Genomic DNA, 17,148 nt, shown 5'->3' with positions numbered 1-17,148 from the left:
CTTCAGCTCGTTGAAGACGATGATTACTTTTTTTAGTCATTGAAATTGGTATAACTTCTCACTTTGTTATGCAAGATTTACTCCTCACTTTGGTACCCAGTATTTGAAATCGATAGAAGTGGTCTGTAAGTTTGTGCACAATCAATTATTTTTATCATTCCGTGAAAAGTATATGTAAAATAAGAATCAAAATGACACAAATACCTTCAATTTAGTAAACATAGGTGAAAATGATATGGTAAAGTTGAGGGTAACGGAGATTTTTTACAAAATGATCAAAATAATTAATGGTAGACAAACCAAGAGACCAGTTCTATATCAAAATGATTGATGATGGACAAACAAATGGACTAGTTCTATCGATTTTAAAAATTACGATCAAACTAAAATGTTATACCGAACTCATAGATCATTCTAGCCAAAGAACCTAATTTTTATTTACTTAATTTTGTTATTATTTTATTTGCAGGGATATATTTGGAATTTAGTATGAGAAAAATTTGATGGTTTTTATTTGAATTTTTGAAGAGAAACGCGTGTTGGTTGAATTTACTTCAAAATTGGTTGCCAATAAGGACTCCCAATGCAATATAGTATCGTCCGGCGTCCGCCTAGAAAATCAACCATGTGATTGTGAAAAAGTTTAACATCTTTTCAGGCCAAAAATGTGAAAAGTAAAATATTTTCCCGTTGAATAATATGCCTATAACAGCAAATACATTACAAGTGTCCTCTACTAATTGGAGGCAGCAGTACATATCTTTTGCGCGTACATGTACGGAATCTTCCGTCCTCCGTCCTATCCACGCTTTTGCTCTTCGCTATCTTTCTCTCTTTCTCTCTGTAGACGTTGCTGGTGTGAGAAAAAGAAGAGAGCTTAACGTGTGGAAATGGAGAAGTTCTTGAAGGACTTCGAGGTGGAGAACAAGAATCCATCGGAGGAGGCTATAAGGAGATGGAGAAACGCCGTCGCGCTTGTCAAAAACCCTCGCAGAAGGTTTCGATTCGTCGCCGATCTCGCCAAGCGCTCCGAGGCCGAAAAGAAGAAGCTTCAAATCCAGGTCTCTCTCTCTCTCTCTCTCTCTCTCTCTCTCTTAAATCAAAACTGCATCGTTTTAATATCTAGAACTGGTAACATGGTGTCTTGAGGCGTTTGCTTTCTTGATTGTTTGGCTGCCGAGAAAACATGCTAGGAAAATGAAAGAAACTGAAACGATTTTCAGCATTATGGTTTTGCCTGATTTATTCTTGATTCCTGTTTGCTTTTATTCCCTTTGAAGCCAATTGGAGGATCAGTACTGCTAATTAAGACTGATAAAACTTCACTAATCGCTAGTCTTACTTTCTTAATTCAATCATCATCGTTGTACTGAATTGTGGGTGAGATTTAAAATAGTTTTTTTTTTTTATCTGAGTATATCGATATTTTTATGATAAGAAAATTGGAAGTTCGGCTAAGCTACACAATGGACAGCCTAATTTGATATCGAATTCGCCATCCACGAAATTCGAATCTAATACCTTTCATTTTATGTGAAGAAGAATACCCGTACTGAGTGGCAGATTTAAACTAGTATTTGAATTTAGGGCAAAAAAAAAGGCGAGTTTAAATTTCTTTGTTTTTTTTTTTTTGCCCCCAAATCTTCGTCGTCCGGTTTGTATTTTCGGTACACTTAAAAAATTTTCGCCTATGTTCTTGAAACAAAAGTATTCTCCTAAATTTTGGATATACAAAAAAAATTACCACATGCTTGATCAATTTTGTATTTTTGGGAGCTAGTGATTTCTTCATCAATCACATGATTGATCAATTTTGTAACAATTGAGAGTATCGGCGAACAATGCGCTGCGGGTTCGTGGCCCCACGCTCTTGTCTGAGTGTGTAGGCGGTGATTTCTAATTTAAAAAGAGATCAGCCTGCATTCAGAAGTTTCAAACTTTAGGAAAGAGAATTGTTTTTTAAAATCTTATTTTTCACTTTAATTTTTTTTATAATTAGTAAAAAAATTACACTTTAAAAGTGTAAAATAAGATGTTTAAAATGTGAATAACAATTCTCTTAGAAAAAAACTACAATCTTTGAAGAAACATTTTTTATTGTCCAAAGTCAAAGTCCTTGAAGAACGTTGAGAGAGGCGAAGTTTGCTGCGGATGCCGTGTTTTGCTGGCCGGCCACTTTGGTCCCATTTTCTGTTGACAACTGCTTTTCATTGGGTCTATTTGGTCGGTCTTTGTTTTATTGACTTTTCTCTTTGACCATGTTCTTTAATTTAGCGACCGCCTTGGATTTATTATTAGCGCTTCAAGATCGACAAACTTTCAGGTTTTTTTTGATTGGAAATATAGGCTAATTTCTAGTTGCTTGTTTAACAGGGAATTTGCAAACTTGCTGGTCAGAAACGTTAAAAAACTAAAAGGGTTTTTCTGTTCCTTTTTGGTATATAACAATTTAGTTGCTTGTTTAACAGGGAATTTGCAAACTTGCTGGTCAGAAACGTTAAAAAACTAAAAGGGTTTTTCTGTTCCTTTTTGGTATATAACAATTTAGTTACTTGTTTAACAGGGAATTTGCAAACTTGCTGGTCAGAAACGTTAAAAAACTAAAAGGGTTTTTCTGTTCCTTTTTGGTTTAAAACAAAATTGTTATACTATAGAATATAGATGGCTACGTTGGTCCTAAATTCAGCTAGCACTTAGCGGGTACGAATATAATAATGCGACTTTCTGACTCCAACGTCCAATGACGGTAACGCAGGAAATTTCTGGGAAATTTCGTGTGGGATCACATGGACTAAATTGAAAACATTGACTTAGGGTAGGGGCAATTAAAAATGTTGGCTTTGGTGGCTATTAAATAAGATTGACTCCCTTTTTTTAAATCCCTTGGAAAGGGTCAGGCCAACAAATGGGGTTATCAAGGGCTCGTTTTCCTACCTCATTCACCCCACCTGGACGAGAAATTTTTAAATATGACGGAAATTCGAGGGGTAGATCATGTGTTTTTATATAAGCCGTGAAATTTTTTATTTTTTAAGTTATTAACTTTTTGACACACAAATTCCATCATTTGCATAATGACACGTGATGTACCATCTCGTATGCCGATCACACTGAAAAATCTCTCCACCTGGACACCCGAAATATTAGGATAAGTTTTGTTTATGTTTTTATCTCGTAAGTGGATGATGGACCATATTTTGAAAATTGATTAACAATACTTGAAACCAACATGAAATTAACATATTAGGGGTGAATATTACTTGACATGAAACCTTTATATGACGTGATCCGCCAACATGGATTATTTTGACATGACATCCATCTAACTAGTAATGTAGAAAAAAAAAAAAGATTCATTTTTTTCATTTCTAATACATATTGTAGGAATCCTTATAGAATAAGAAGTCATTTCTTAGGATTTGTTAGTAGCAACGGCAAACCAATTTACTCTTATTTACTAATGTATTGCTAGGTTTTGTGTAAAATTATATTAGCTTAGTTTTAAGTTCTAGTTCTCAACAGTTGATCTCCATTAGGTGATATCAATTTTTTGTTAAAACTTGTGTCAATGATTGTATTCGCAGACCTGAGAACAAATTTTATTACCCTGTATACAAAAAAATTCTCATAAGTTCCTTGAAGGAGGCCGTGTTTCTCATGTATAGACAGCTGAGTTGCATTGATAGTAGCCATATCTGATTTAACAACTGATAATGTGACTTATTTTATTTAAGGACTACATGAGAAAAATAACTGCATATAATGTGTGTAGAACTGCAGACACACATGTAGCTATAATCCAGCCGCCGGTTACTATTATTGTCAGTTGAAGCTTTTTCACCCTTTGATAGTTCCTGCAACTATAGGTCTGTATGACATGGTTATCATTACTTTTTTTGACTTTGTTATTCTTATTTGATTCACCAGGAAAAGGTTCGAGTTGCTCTTTATGTTCAAAAAGCAGCACTGCATTTCATTGATGGTATCGTCTTTAAGTTTATAGCTCAACTGAAATTTCATTGTGTGTTTGCTGACCTCATATTTTGAATCCTTTTTCTCGCTTTGTTTGGTGATGTTGTGAAGCTGGTGATCGTGGATCTATTGAAAAGCTAGGTCAGGATGAACTCAAGCTGTCAGAAGATGCCAGAATGGCAGGTTTCAGCATTCACCCAGATGAACTTGCATCTATTACACGTGCCCATGATATTAAGGCCCTGGAAAGCCATGGTGGAATTCACGGGATTTTAAGGAAACTCAATGTCTCGGTAGATGAAGGTGTCAAGGATAGTAATATACCAATCAGACAAAATGTTTATGGCTTAAACCGTTACAAGGAGAGACCTCCCCGAATTTTTTGGGTGTTTGTATGGGAAGCACTACAGGACTTGACATTAATAATCCTTATGGTCTGTGCTGTGGTTTCAATTGGAGTTGGAATTGCCACTGAAGGCTGGCCCAAAGGCACGTACGATGGTCTGGGAATTTTAATTAGTATAATTCTAGTGGTTATGGTTACCGCCATTAGTGACTACAAGCAGTCTTTGCAATTCCAGGATTTGGACAGGGAGAAGAAAAAGATTTTTGTTCAGGTCACTAGGGATGGAAAAAGACAAAAAGTTTCCATTTACGACTTGGTTGTTGGAGATATTGTGCATTTGTCGATTGGGGACCAAGTTCCAGCTGATGGATTTTTCATATCTGGGTACAGTTTGCTGATTGATGAGTCAAGCTTGTCAGGTGAGAGTGAGCCGGTGAATGTATCTGAAGAGAAGCCTTTTCTTCTTTCCGGAACTAAAGTGCAGGATGGGTCAGGTAAAATGCTAGCTACTACAGTTGGTATGAGGACTGAATGGGGAAAGTTGATGGAAACTCTGAGTGAAGGAGGAGAAGATGAGACCCCACTGCAGGTGAAGCTTAATGGTGTTGCTACAGTTATTGGTAAAATTGGTTTGACTTTTGCAGTGTTGACATTTTTGGTATTGACGGTAAGATTTTTGGTGACAAAAGGACTTAACAACGAGATCACTGATTGGTCTTCAACTGACGCCGTAACCCTTTTGAACTACTTTGCTATTGCGGTAACTATAATTGTTGTTGCAGTTCCCGAAGGATTACCATTAGCAGTGACGCTGAGCCTTGCTTTTGCAATGAAAAAATTGATGAATGATAGGGCACTTGTAAGGCATCTCTCAGCATGTGAGACAATGGGTTCTGCTAGTTGTATTTGCACAGATAAAACTGGAACATTAACTACAAATCATATGGTAGTTACCAAAGTATGGATATGTGAAAAATCTGTAGATGTAAAAGAAAATGACAGTAAAGAAATGTTGATATCAGAAATATCTGGAGCATCAAGCATCCTTTTACAGGTTATATTCCAAAATACAAGTTCTGAGGTTATTAAGGATGATGGAAAGACCTCCATTTTGGGAACACCAACAGAGTCAGCACTATTAGAGTTCGGTTTACTTTTAGGTGGCGATTTTGATGCCCTGCGTGGAGAGGTTAAGATTCTTAAGATCGAACCTTTCAATTCTGTCAGGAAGAAAATGTATGTGCTTGTAGCTTATCCTCATGGTGGAACACGAGCTTTTTGCAAAGGTGCATCAGAAATAGTACTGGGAATATGTAACAAGTACATCGACTCTACTGGGGAATCTGTTCATCTCTCCAAAGAAATGGTAAAGAATATCACGGATGTCATAAATTCTTTTGCCTGTGAAGCATTGAGAACTCTCTGCTTAGCGTTTAAGGATATAGATGACTCTTCCATCGAAAATGGCATCCCAGATGATGGCTATACATTGGTAGCAGTTGTCGGTATTAAGGATCCTGTGCGCCCGGGAGTCAGGGAGGCAGTTCAGACTTGTTTAGCTGCTGGAATCACTGTACGTATGGTCACTGGTGACAATATAAATACAGCTAAAGCCATTGCTAAAGAATGTGGCATACTCACGCGGGGTGGTATAGCAATTGAAGGACCTGAGTTTCGTAGCATGTCTCTGGAGCGGATGAAAGCTGTGATACCGAAGATTCAGGTTAGTAAACAATTGCTTGAAAATTTTCACCCTCAATATATATCAAAAGATGCTTCAAATTTTCTAAATGTTCCGTGTGGATACAGGTAATGGCCCGGTCTTTACCGTTGGATAAGCATACATTGGTAAAAACTTTGAGAGATGAATTTGGTGAGGTTGTTGCAGTGACTGGTGATGGGACTAACGATGCTCCCGCGTTGCATGAGTCAGACATTGGACTTGCTATGGGCATAGCAGGAACAGAGGTTTGTATTCTGCCACATTATCCTTTTCCTTCAATCCTGTGATGTTTTGCTTCTAATTAATTCTTGTTTCCTCTTTCCATTTCCTCATCCATTAACATGAATGTTTTCAATTCTATATTATTCATGGATATGTGTACAGGTTGCCAAAGAAAATGCTGATGTCATCATATTGGATGACAATTTTAAAACTATAGTAAATGTGGCCAGATGGGGACGTTCAGTGTACATAAACATTCAAAAGTTTGTGCAGTTCCAGTTAACAGTTAACGTTGTCGCTCTAATGATCAATTTTGTTTCTGCATGTGTCTCAGGTATGTTGTCCAGCAGATTTTTCTTACATGAAATGCCGTTATATTTGTTTGGAGCTGAACTGACACGAATAATGACAAATTCCGCATCTCTTTCAGGATCTGCTCCCCTTACAGCGGTGCAACTGCTTTGGGTGAACATGATTATGGACACTCTTGGTGCTTTGGCACTGGCAACAGAGCCTCCAAATGATGGACTTATGAAAAGGCCCCCAGTTGGGAGGGGTACCAGCTTCATCACCAAGGCTATGTGGAGAAATATCATTGGTCAGAGTATCTATCAACTGGCTGTCCTTGGAGTTCTCAATTTCTCTGGGGAGAAGCTACTAGGACTTACTGGTTCAGATGCAACAGAGGTTCTCAACACTGTGATATTCAACGCATTTGTGTTTTGCCAGGTACATATTACTGGTTTAACCAATACCCTAGTTTTATGCGTGCTGCCGTGCATCTTCCACATGGTTAACTTTAGTACTTACCAGCATATAACTTGTAGTTTTGATGTTATTATTCCTAATTAAGCAGGTGGTTTTGGGCCTGTGGTTGTTATTTCCCCTTGTGTTTGTTTTCCGAGATCGAAAGAATGCTGCTGAAAAGCTTGTAGTAGTAATACTCAAGTCCCACGTATGTATGATCTTGGCTTTCTTTTGTTCTAACAGGTGTTCAATCAGATAAACAGTCGTGACATAGAGAAGATAAACATATTCCGTGGAATGTTCGACAGTTGGGTATTTCTAATCGTCATGGTTTGCACAGCGGCGTTCCAGGTTATCATAGTAGAGTTCTTGGGAGCTTTTGCTAGCACTGTGCCACTAAGCTGGCAACTATGGTTACTCAGCATTTTACTTGGAGCAGTTAGCATGCTTGTTGCAGTTGTGCTCAAATTAATACCTGTTGAAAGGACAACTAAGCACCATGACGGATATGAAGCGCTTCCTTCCGGTCCTCCAGAGGGCATAGTTTGAATAGGAGCGTTTCAGATGCCCTGCTTTCCTTCACAAGGCTAGATGACGTCTGCTGAGTACTGACTGAAACTAGTACGCCGTGAGATAGTCAAAAGGCCGTTTTAAGTTGCAGAGCTTTTTTGTATTGAAAGTGACGGTCCTGTGAAAGCTCTGCTCGGTATTTTGTTTTTGTTTTCAAAAAGATAGAAAGGTTTGGTTCAGTCAGTAGATTTGCTAGCATTTTTCCTTATCTGATTGAACCTCGGTATAGTTGGTTAGAAAGAGAAATTTATACTGTTCTTAAACGCTTGTGTGAAGGTTTTACGCGATGTCATAGTGCTTACAGTTGCAGTATCTATCTGCATATCATTTGTATGTCAGTGAAGATTATAACTTGAAATTGTGTTCATATAAGACAATGAATTGTGTTGGAATAGTTTTGTGAATCTTTCCTGTTTGACTGCATTCCTCTTCGTTTGTAAATGAGGGATCTAGGCTTTGAATTTCATGTAACTTGAAATCATCAAAACTCAAAAAACTTACCTTTCAAGCGACAAGAGGTAATAACCAACGCAGTTCGAAGAGTTTTACTTGGAATGAACCGGAGAGACTGGAAATACATTAGCTCTATGAATAATTAGGATTGAATCTGGTACAAAAGGAGTTGCTTGTATACATAATAATACACCACCAAAATGGATTATCTTTCTTTCTCTAATACACGATCACAATGAATTCTCTCTCTCTCTCTCTCTCTGCTAAAACAATATGCGCTAAGAATCTACGTGCACATAATCTCACTAACAAAATACTTAAGCCTTCAAAAACAAAGAATTTGGTAAATGTCAAGGATCACTTATCTGAGCCTCCGTTTTGCTTCTCCATAGGCAACGACTCCCATAACAGTTATCATGTAACCGCCAATGCCGATAGCAGTCACGGGGTTCTTGAATAAAAGAATTGAGATAACAACAGCCACTGCGCCTTTTGCATTGCCTAATACCTGATTGTAAAATAATTACCATATAACAAATTATACAAGTCCAAGAACGAGCCAAAAATAAATAAACATGTTGTTCACCTACAAAAAATTGATTCAGCTGCATTCGAAATGTGTTTGTACCGCATTTAAGACTTATGATTATGTGCAGACACATTTGCCATTCGACTGGCCTTTTACACTTCGAGCTTACAGTCATAACTAGCTTCGACCGGCAGCAGTTTAATCAATGTTTTGATCCTATTACCAATAGAGTTGACACTTTATGGGTGTACAATCACACAACGAGTTGGATTTTGGGTTTTGATTGCTCAGTTTTGGGGTAGTCAGTGTTTTCCTACACTAAAATACAATTCTAATTTAGTGGATTTTTCATGAAGATGTCCCTTGAAGGACATACAATATAGACCGTTCTGAACTGCGGAGTAGCTTCTAGGGTGAATGTTTGCATTTTATTTGAAAACGAGGAATTTGGTCATAATTCATAAATCGAGCAATGTTCTTATGCTGCTAGACTGTCAACCTGGACCATACATTCAAGAGAAACGAAAAACCAACCTGATTAATGGTGTGTGTGTGTGTGTGTGTTGGTTTCTATCTACTAAATTAGAGCAATCAACATATTAATTCGAGAAATAATTAGATCAGGCAATATGAATTAGGAAAATCAAGGTGAAGGAAGTCCAAACCTGAAGCGTTAATGCACTTGTATGTTTGGTCACCAAAAAATTTGACAAATTAGCAGAATATGCCATCACTGAATTAATCAAAAGAAGTAACCACATGAATTTATGCTCCCTTCCAAGTGACAGAGTGGCATCTACAACATTGGGCTCCATTATAAGTGCAGCAGGCAACAAAACTAGAACAGCAATCGGAGACATGTACAGCAGCAAATTCATTGAGTTCAACCTCTCCCTGTTCAGTGTTAAGACATATAAACAGAACAAGTAGTAAGAAAACACCACAGCAAGAAAATAGTGAATTAATTTGGCTTGAGATAAAGATGGAACGAAACTGAGAAACCTACAAACTGAACATATATCACAACTATTTGGAAAATTATAGTTTTGATTGCAGTGTGTCCGTTGATTGCCAATCAAATAAAGCAAGGGGATCATATCTAAATGCATCTCAAAGAAAAAGTTTACAATTAAGAAATAGATAACTGCCTTCAATCTTAAAGAGAATGTATCTAACACGTATGTGTAGGCTCTAGTAACTGGTAAGTAACGAAATTAAATAAGCAATTAGGAATACAACACTTAATGGTCAATATTCAAACACTCATTGCTTTCTTTACCTAAGAAGAAAAATTCACGCTTGAGGTGGTCTAGCCCTCAGTCCTAATTGTAAAATAGGTCTAACAGCGTGCGATTAGTTATTTATTTCAGTCTAACCAGAATCTCTTTGGACATATATATTTATGTCCGTCCACAAAGAAATGATTTTACATGATTCCTACAAATCTGAAATATCTGTAACTACGGCACAGGGTGTAGCATTCACACAAGGAAAGAAGACACGTAAGCCCCTGTATCCCGAAAATGGCCCTTTTGAGCTCTCTCTTTCTTCTGATGATTGAATCGTCCACAATGGTGAATTTTCCAAATGAAATGAGTTTCAGGACTCTTCGGGGTTCAAGGTAACCAAGAAAATGGCTGTGCGTGATGAAATTATAGAAATCTCCATTATCTCATCCCTTGCTTGAATCTTTTGTGAAGAGAAAATAGGTAATAATAAAGTATTTTAAGCACAACAGTAGGATTCTAACACATTCTGAGATCAGCCTCCATAAGTTATTAGAGTTTAACCAATCCACGGTATTTACTTCCTTCCCTACAACCAGCACAGGTCTGGGTATAAACTAAGAAATAATTGCATTAATAGTTATACTATTATTTTTAGTTGTGAATGTTATTTATAATAAGTTATCATGCCTTACTTTTTCAAAAAATTTCCTTACTATGAAAAGAGTGAGATTTAATCCCTTCTTAAAGATTCTCAGGTGGTAAAGGTTATTAATCAGAAACCGTCCAAATATATAAGGTTAAATATAAAAGAGTTCAGATGACAGATTATACAGTGAAAAGCTTTAAAGTTTTACCCTTCGGAAGAAAGTAGGATACCCTGAAGAACAGACTTAAAGGCCCTTGCAGCAGTTGCACTAATGCACATAACAAACCCAAAGAAGTGAAAACTTGGCTCGCCCTGCCACCAACCGAGAAATTTCCATCATTCCATTAAAATTGGAATCAAAGCAAATTGCTGATATAAAAAGTGAAAACACAGAATACAATATAAGCCATAACAGTAAACCGAAAAAACAGGCTGTTACATTCTTAAAATTCATTAGATACATATATCATATGCCAACACAAACTTTAAACACCAGCCTCGCATAATAGCAACAATATCCATGCATGGTTTTCGATATGAATGACCCCTCATTTCTCGAATTGCTTACTTCTGCCACGATAAAGGTAGCATTGTCCATTATCAATTACAACTACAAGTGACACTGTTTTAAGAGAATGGTGCTTCTCCGATATTTGTAATCTGTCTATACCAAAATCTCGAGCCAAATGTATTTCCGGTTTCAAGTTTAAACCAGATAGAATATCTAGAACAATGCATCGCTGGTTACTCCCGGTGGCTGAAATTCAGATCTGGATCAGCAAGTACCATATCTTAACTAGAGTTTCGACCGAAAACTAATTAAACCAGCTAAATCAATAAATCTCGTACCAAATTCACAGCAAGATAAACCCGGGAAATTAACAGCATTGTACAGAGACCAAATCAAAATAATCCGAAAAACGAGCTTATGCAGAAGCAAATAAAAACCAATGTTAAACAATTAAATAGCGATTAAAATTCATGATCCAATTAACAAAAACAAGCATTACCCCACTGGCAATCACCACCCCGGCAACAACAGGCACAAGAGCAGCATAGGTAACCCAGGCCTCCCTCTTCAAGGTCGCCAAATACGCAAACAGGGCGGTGAAAAACGGCGTCGTTGCACCGACAGCCTGATTGAAAGAAACAGCAAGGTACCTGAGAGAGATATTCCCACCCACGACGGACCCACAAAAGACAACGCTCAAAGTGGCAATCTTGAGGAACTGGGACCGAGATTTGATGGTCTGGAGGGGCACAATCTTGAGGAAGACGATGGAGAGGTAGCTGAGAACTGCACAGGCGGCCATGTGGCACATTGTGAGGAAGATTGGGAATCGAAAGCCATAGTTGGAGAGTAAGAACTTGTTGAGTAGGAGGACGCCGATGTTTGATGAGTACCAGAGGATTATGAGGGAAGATATGAAAATGGCTTGCTTCTTTGACGACATTGCTCAAATGGGTTGAAGGAGGAGGAGAGATTTTGTTTGGTGGAACAGGTGCTTGGAAGCCTTGGATTGGATTTGTTTGGAGAAGAAGCTCTGCTCTGAGCTTCAATGGAAAGTTATTATTTCTGCAGTCTTGGTCTTTGGCTTTTGCTTTTCCTTCCTTTTTTTAATTTTCTTTTTTAATTTTTGGGTAATTTTAATTTTACATCTTTCTTGCCTTATTATTTTATTAGCCCCTTACACACGCACATAAGCGTTTGGTATTAGTCTTTTTATATTATATTATGTTTTGTTTTATTTATTTTTATTTAAATATCTAATTTATATTTTTATTAAAAATTATTCCAAAAAAAAAATATGAAACATAAACACCCACTAACGTTGAATTTTTTTTTTTTTCATTCCTAAAGTTTAAAATCCATTCAAAATTAAAAAGTGGTGAATTAATTTAACTCTTTTTGGTTCAATTTGTATTTCTAAAATTTTATAAGGGCACTTTATGATATTTGAATGTTTTATTTTATTAGGGTGCTTAATTTATTCATAATAAGATTATTGTTAATTTTTTTGGCCCACTTTTATACTTTATAAATCGAAGTTTTTCAGGTGCTGATGAGGTAACAAAATTCCTATCACGTTAGTAATTAATAAACAGATTACTGGTCAGACCGACTAAAGCATAAAATAGTAAGAAAAGTTATAGTTTAAGACAAAAATGAAATAAAAATAATATGAGTACAGAAAGTCAAAAAATGAGAAACTTAGTAGTAAAATGGAAATTACATTTTTTTTTTCTTCAGTTTTTTATTTATTTTACTTGAGTATTCGAATAAGCAACGTGGGTTTGTGTATTGTTGTTGGACGGCGACTCGTAGGTGGAAGGAACATGCAAACGTGGCAAGCAAGCATTAACCACGGAGTTGCGCTGACAATTCATGTTCCAAAACAAGTATTGACGCGTGGCAACTGTAACATCTTACTTCAATAATGTAACCTAATATCTTTAACAGACCAAATTTTAAGCTTAAATTTGCATTGTATGATCAAGTATATTAATTAATATTTAAACAATAATTTAATATAAGTATATTACTCAATATTTATAATATTTGAAAGGCTTTTTAATTTAAATAGTTTTCAACGTTGACATAATTCTTCATTTTGGTTTTTCAGATTTGAAATCAATAGATATGAGTTTGTCCACTATCAACCATTTTGGTATGAAAATTCTCTTAAATAAGAACAAAAAATACAAAAATACCTTAAATTTGATAAAGAAATGTGCCAAAATGAGTTGCAAAATTAAGCTATTTTTTGTCATTTTAGTCTTAGACAACTTACTCCCAACTTACCCCAACTTGATCTAACTCTTGAGGCAAATATGATTCAATGATAAAAAATATCTAACAGTCCAAATTTAAATCCAACTGCTAAAGTAATTAAAAAATTTATTTTATGTGTTCATATTCTTTCATAGTGTTGCACGAGTTTCATGGTGCCGATTTAACGATTTTTAATTTTTATCGGAATCTAAATATTTTTAGGTTAAAATATACATAAAATTAATTTAGAATAGTCTACGTAACTTTTCATTTAAAAAAAATTACTTTAAGAAAAAAATTATCCTAAATTTACTTTTATAATCGGGCTAAAAATTTAACCCATAAAAATTGGAGGAGAATAATTATTTTTGAGTTAAAACGTCTATTTGAAATGTTGGGTCTATTTGAAGGGACGTGTTGTCTCCGCCTTCAACCGGGTCTCCCCCGATTCGATTCAGTGCCGGCTTAGCCACAGATGAAGTACTCGACAAGCATAGCATACTGTCGTGTCGTAGAAGGTGTAAGTGCCATTGGAAGTGTTAATTTTGAGTAATAATTCGAATAGCAAAATGTGGGAATTTTGGCAGAGCAAACTCAAGAATACGGTGGTGATGCCTTGTTTATGTGCGGATGTTAAGAAAATCAAATGCTTATTTAGGTTGGTTGGAGCCTTTTATTTTTCTATCTGTTGATTGAGTGAAGAAATATGTTGTGAAAAACTTGCATTAGATGTTCTGGTTGTGCTAATGTTAACTGAGTTATTTCATCATTTTGGAAACCTTCACCGCACGGCACCATATAGTATTACTACTTGGATTCCAACTGTTTACCTCTTTTCTCTTGTTGATAACTCTAGATGTGCAGTCGAGGAAATGTAAATACCTACAACGACTTGATGGATAATGGAGGCGAGACATGGTTAGAGATTTGCAGCAACGGTAGGGACTTCATTATCATATGAGCTTTCTTTTCTCAACTCTTGTAATTACGTACTAGACTGAATAGTTCATCCATCTATTTAGATGCTTTGTCCTCTTGCAGGGGTCATATTTTACCAAAGTGATTGGAACCCAATACTGGATCTACAAGCAATGGATCGATCATAGAGCCATCGGTTGGGTCGCGCAAAAGCTCAAAGTTTTTGTTTGCTAAATCCATTCCAGCCGCAGACTTTCTGGTTTCTTTAGAGCCATTTGTTTGTGGGGTTCTCTGGAGACGCCATGCATGCTTGTATGGTATCTCTCTTGTTCCCTCTTTACAGAGTCATTTAATCAAGTTATTAGTTTAACTGAAATGTGTTCTACTTAGTCATTTGATCAAGTTTGCCCAGATTCTGGAGGGTGGGAGCTATATTGGCTGCCTGGAGAATCCACCAAAATGTTGTACTGGGCCAGCATGCAGTTGATTTGCATTTCGAATTAGCTGCTGATATTGGTTGATATCATGTCTTAATGTCAAACATGTATGTGGCTGCTGGAGGGTGGAACTTTGTCGATAAGGTGAGGAAGTGAAAAAGAGGCGTCAAGAAAATAGCTGCCTACATCTCAGTTGAATGTAACGGAAACTTCCAAATGTTCTATGGTGGGGGCCGGTTGCCAGAGTCAGCAGAAATATATAAGAAGTTTAAGGCCTTATTGAGACAAGTGAAGAGTATGGGTTACATTCCAACTAACAGTTCTGTGTTTCATGGTATGGACATGGAGGAAAAAGAAGCAATGCTGACAAAGTGAAAAGCTTGCCGTTGCATCGTCTTATAAATCTAAGAATTGAAACCCCCGTTAGGGTGGTGAAAATTTGAGGGTGTGCGATGAGATGACTGCCATAGTTTTTGTAAATTTGTTTTGAAGGCTATCAAAAGCTAGATTGTCATGAGAGATAAAAGTCAGTTTCATCATTTTAGAAATAGAGATTGTTCGTGCAACATCTTTTGGTGATGACTTGGAATTTATTAAGGTACGGAGATGTTAGGGACTTCAGTTTCACAGTAATAAAAGAAGATGGAAGGTACTTTCCCACTTACTGCAGAGATTAAAGGTTTGAATGTAGATTTAGGGTTGAAGATTCACACAAGGTTGCAACTGATGGTGGGAGCATGGGGGACCTTCAGAGTGCAGTCTATCCAAAGAGGAAGATCTTCAGAAGGAGAACATAATTGAACTGAAGCAGTTGGCGGCACAGCAATCAACCTGACAACTATGTTTCGGAAAGATGTTCTGGTTGAGAAAATAGCCGAGAAGCTTGGCTGTTGTTAATTTTAGACCTTGGTGTACAGATTTGTTTTTCTCTATTGTCTCTCCATTTTGTTCGGAATAGGTCAGATTTGCACTAGCTACCGTTTTGTTCACAAACTTTTACTTTCACATTTGAGATTCTGTATAGCGCATACAAGATTTGATGAAACAAGTTTCTGCTGAGAGTAAATGGATTATGTTTTGTATGTAAATGTGCACTTGTTATTCAATCAAGTTGAATAAAAGGAATGGAAATAAGAAAATTGAACTGATTGAAATAAACTTGTATTCCATTAATCGAATGAATGAATGAATGAATTACAATGTATGGACAATTACAGGAGTGTTACAAATATGGATATCATATGAACTATATATTCTAACAACATTAATTCACATGTGAATGTGGTTTTCAGGAAGGGCTTGAGGCAAAGCAGGAAAAGGACTACATGGACGCCGATGCAGAAACACGGGAGGAGGATGACGGTAAAGCATAACTGGGGCAGCATGATGGCGGCTCTGGCATGATTGATCACGGGAGAAGGGGTGGCGGATGAGAATGACGGGTCTTGTGGGGAACGCAGGGACAAGGATCACCGAATGAGGAGGAGCTCTGTGTACAGTGTGTACAGAGGAACAAAGATACTTAGAAGCACCACAAATCTTGGGACTAAGACTGTAGAGAAATCCCTCGTACATTCCAGGCTTCAACCCAAATTCACTCCTCATCTTCAGGAATAACTCAGCCGTCAACAGACTGTCGGAACCCGCTTGATGGGCATCCCCGCAACGCTGCACTCCGAGGATTGTTGCCATCCTTTCGAGCCCAATTTCGCCCCCAAATAGGCCCGGGCAGTACCTGGCCATAAACTTCAAGTCGTAGACCCTCTCGAACAAACGACCTGCCACCTTTGCGAACTCAATGGGGGAGCTGGGGATGGTCTTCCTCGTCACCAGCTTCATTACATAGGCCGAGTCGTAGAGGCCGTGGAAGCTCACCCATACAAGCCGCCCCCTGTGCACCCTTAAAATCTCAACGAAACCCTCCACAAAAATATCCGAATCGATGCCGAACTTCCCAAATTTCTCGAGATCCAAGCCACTGGCTTTGAGGAGGGCGATGGATTCTGGAACATGGGGGTCGGTTTCCTCGTCAAAACCCCGAAAGTTGAACTCCCAGGTGCCGCCGACGTTGCCGCGGTCGTCGAACAGGGTGATACCCAGTTGGATGAGTTTAAGAGAATCGACGTTAAATGCGAGATCTTGGTAACGGAGGCCCTCGGAAGCGCGTCTGGGGGTGTTGCGGAGAAACCCCGGAAATTCGGTGTCGAACGAGACGATCGGAAAACGGCAGAGACACCGATCGACGGAGGCGAGTTCTTGCTCAAAATTGTGGGCCCAAACAGATGTAAGTTTCTTCCTCATCGCTTTGTTCTTAGAAGTAACCAGATTGGTATTGCGATCAAATCGATGGAGATTGAAGGAGAAGAATGAATTACCCAGAAGAATGAATGACGATCGAAGGAAGAAGAAGACAGTTGTTTTTTCTGCTCTCTATATCTCTCTCTCTGGCAGTAGCAAGTAGCAATTGTTTGTAAGAACTCCAATATTTCCTTTTTATAGGTTAAATCATCGAATCCCAGAAGGAGAAGGAGACTCAGACCGCTTATGTTACCGTTACGCGTTAGGATTTGCCTCCAATTTGAA

The 17,148-nt window shown here is 37.6% G+C and overlaps 3 protein-coding genes across 3 annotated transcripts; 1 reads left to right on the top strand and 2 right to left on the bottom strand.

The window, feature by feature from the left end:
• Nucleotides 1-727: 727 nt before the first annotated feature.
• Nucleotides 728-7,984, top strand: LOC103927126 (putative calcium-transporting ATPase 11, plasma membrane-type). The gene is made up of 7 exons (XM_009336017.3): nucleotides 728-1,061; nucleotides 3,928-3,982; nucleotides 4,084-6,041; nucleotides 6,128-6,286; nucleotides 6,426-6,597; nucleotides 6,694-6,992; nucleotides 7,254-7,984. The coding sequence occupies exons 1-7, from the start codon at nucleotides 891-893 to the stop codon at nucleotides 7,557-7,559; spliced, it is 3,120 nt and encodes a 1,039-aa protein (XP_009334292.2). The 5' UTR covers nucleotides 728-890; the 3' UTR covers nucleotides 7,560-7,984.
• A 162-nt stretch (nucleotides 7,985-8,146) lies between these two features.
• Nucleotides 8,147-12,123, bottom strand: LOC103927127 (UDP-URONIC ACID TRANSPORTER 1). The gene is made up of 4 exons (XM_009336018.3): nucleotides 11,448-12,123; nucleotides 10,646-10,749; nucleotides 9,228-9,456; nucleotides 8,147-8,541 (listed from the first exon to the last, which is right to left on the bottom strand). Exons 1-4 carry the CDS (start codon nucleotides 11,889-11,891, stop codon nucleotides 8,395-8,397), a joined length of 924 nt encoding a protein of 307 aa, XP_009334293.2. The 5' UTR covers nucleotides 11,892-12,123; the 3' UTR covers nucleotides 8,147-8,394.
• Nucleotides 12,124-14,546: 2,423 nt separating this feature from the next.
• LOC103927128 (putative CCR4-associated factor 1 homolog 8) lies at nucleotides 14,547-17,148 on the bottom strand. The gene has a single exon (XM_009336019.3). It carries the CDS (start codon nucleotides 16,864-16,866, stop codon nucleotides 15,835-15,837), a length of 1,032 nt encoding a protein of 343 aa, XP_009334294.1. The 5' UTR covers nucleotides 16,867-17,148; the 3' UTR covers nucleotides 14,547-15,834.

This window comes from the organism of the source record quoted next, unplaced genomic scaffold, assembly GCF_019419815.1.
Source record: "Pyrus x bretschneideri cultivar Hongxiangsu unplaced genomic scaffold, Pyrus_bretschneideri_v1 Contig83, whole genome shotgun sequence".
NCBI lineage: Eukaryota > Viridiplantae > Streptophyta > Magnoliopsida > Rosales > Rosaceae > Pyrus > Pyrus x bretschneideri.
Note: the sequence above shows the minus strand (reverse complement) of the source record. Positions and strands in the feature narration are given on the sequence as shown.

What these genes read in the sequence shown, in the direction of transcription:
- LOC103927126 (XM_009336017.3), top strand. Translation starts at nt 891, where the DNA reads ATGGAGAAGTTCTTGAAGGACTTCGAGGTGGAGAACAAGAATCCATCG. An exon ending in AGCACTGCATTTCATTGATG is followed by an intron (nt 3,983 to 4,083) that starts GTATCGTCTTTA and finishes GATGTTGTGAAG; the next exon opens with CTGGTGATCGTGGATCTATT. An exon ending in CTGTGATACCGAAGATTCAG is followed by an intron (nt 6,042 to 6,127) that starts GTTAGTAAACAA and finishes GTGTGGATACAG; the next exon opens with GTAATGGCCCGGTCTTTACC.
- LOC103927127 (XM_009336018.3), bottom strand. Translation starts at nt 11,891, where the DNA reads ATGTCGTCAAAGAAGCAAGCCATTTTCATATCTTCCCTCATAATCCTC. An exon ending in ATCCTACTTTCTTCCGAAGG is followed by an intron (nt 9,457 to 10,645) that starts GTAAAACTTTAA and finishes AACACTGAACAG; the next exon opens with GGAGAGGTTGAACTCAATGA. An exon ending in CAAGTGCATTAACGCTTCAG is followed by an intron (nt 8,542 to 9,227) that starts GTTTGGACTTCC and finishes TTTTACAATCAG; the next exon opens with GTATTAGGCAATGCAAAAGG.
- LOC103927128 (XM_009336019.3), bottom strand. Translation starts at nt 16,866, where the DNA reads ATGAGGAAGAAACTTACATCTGTTTGGGCCCACAATTTTGAGCAAGAA.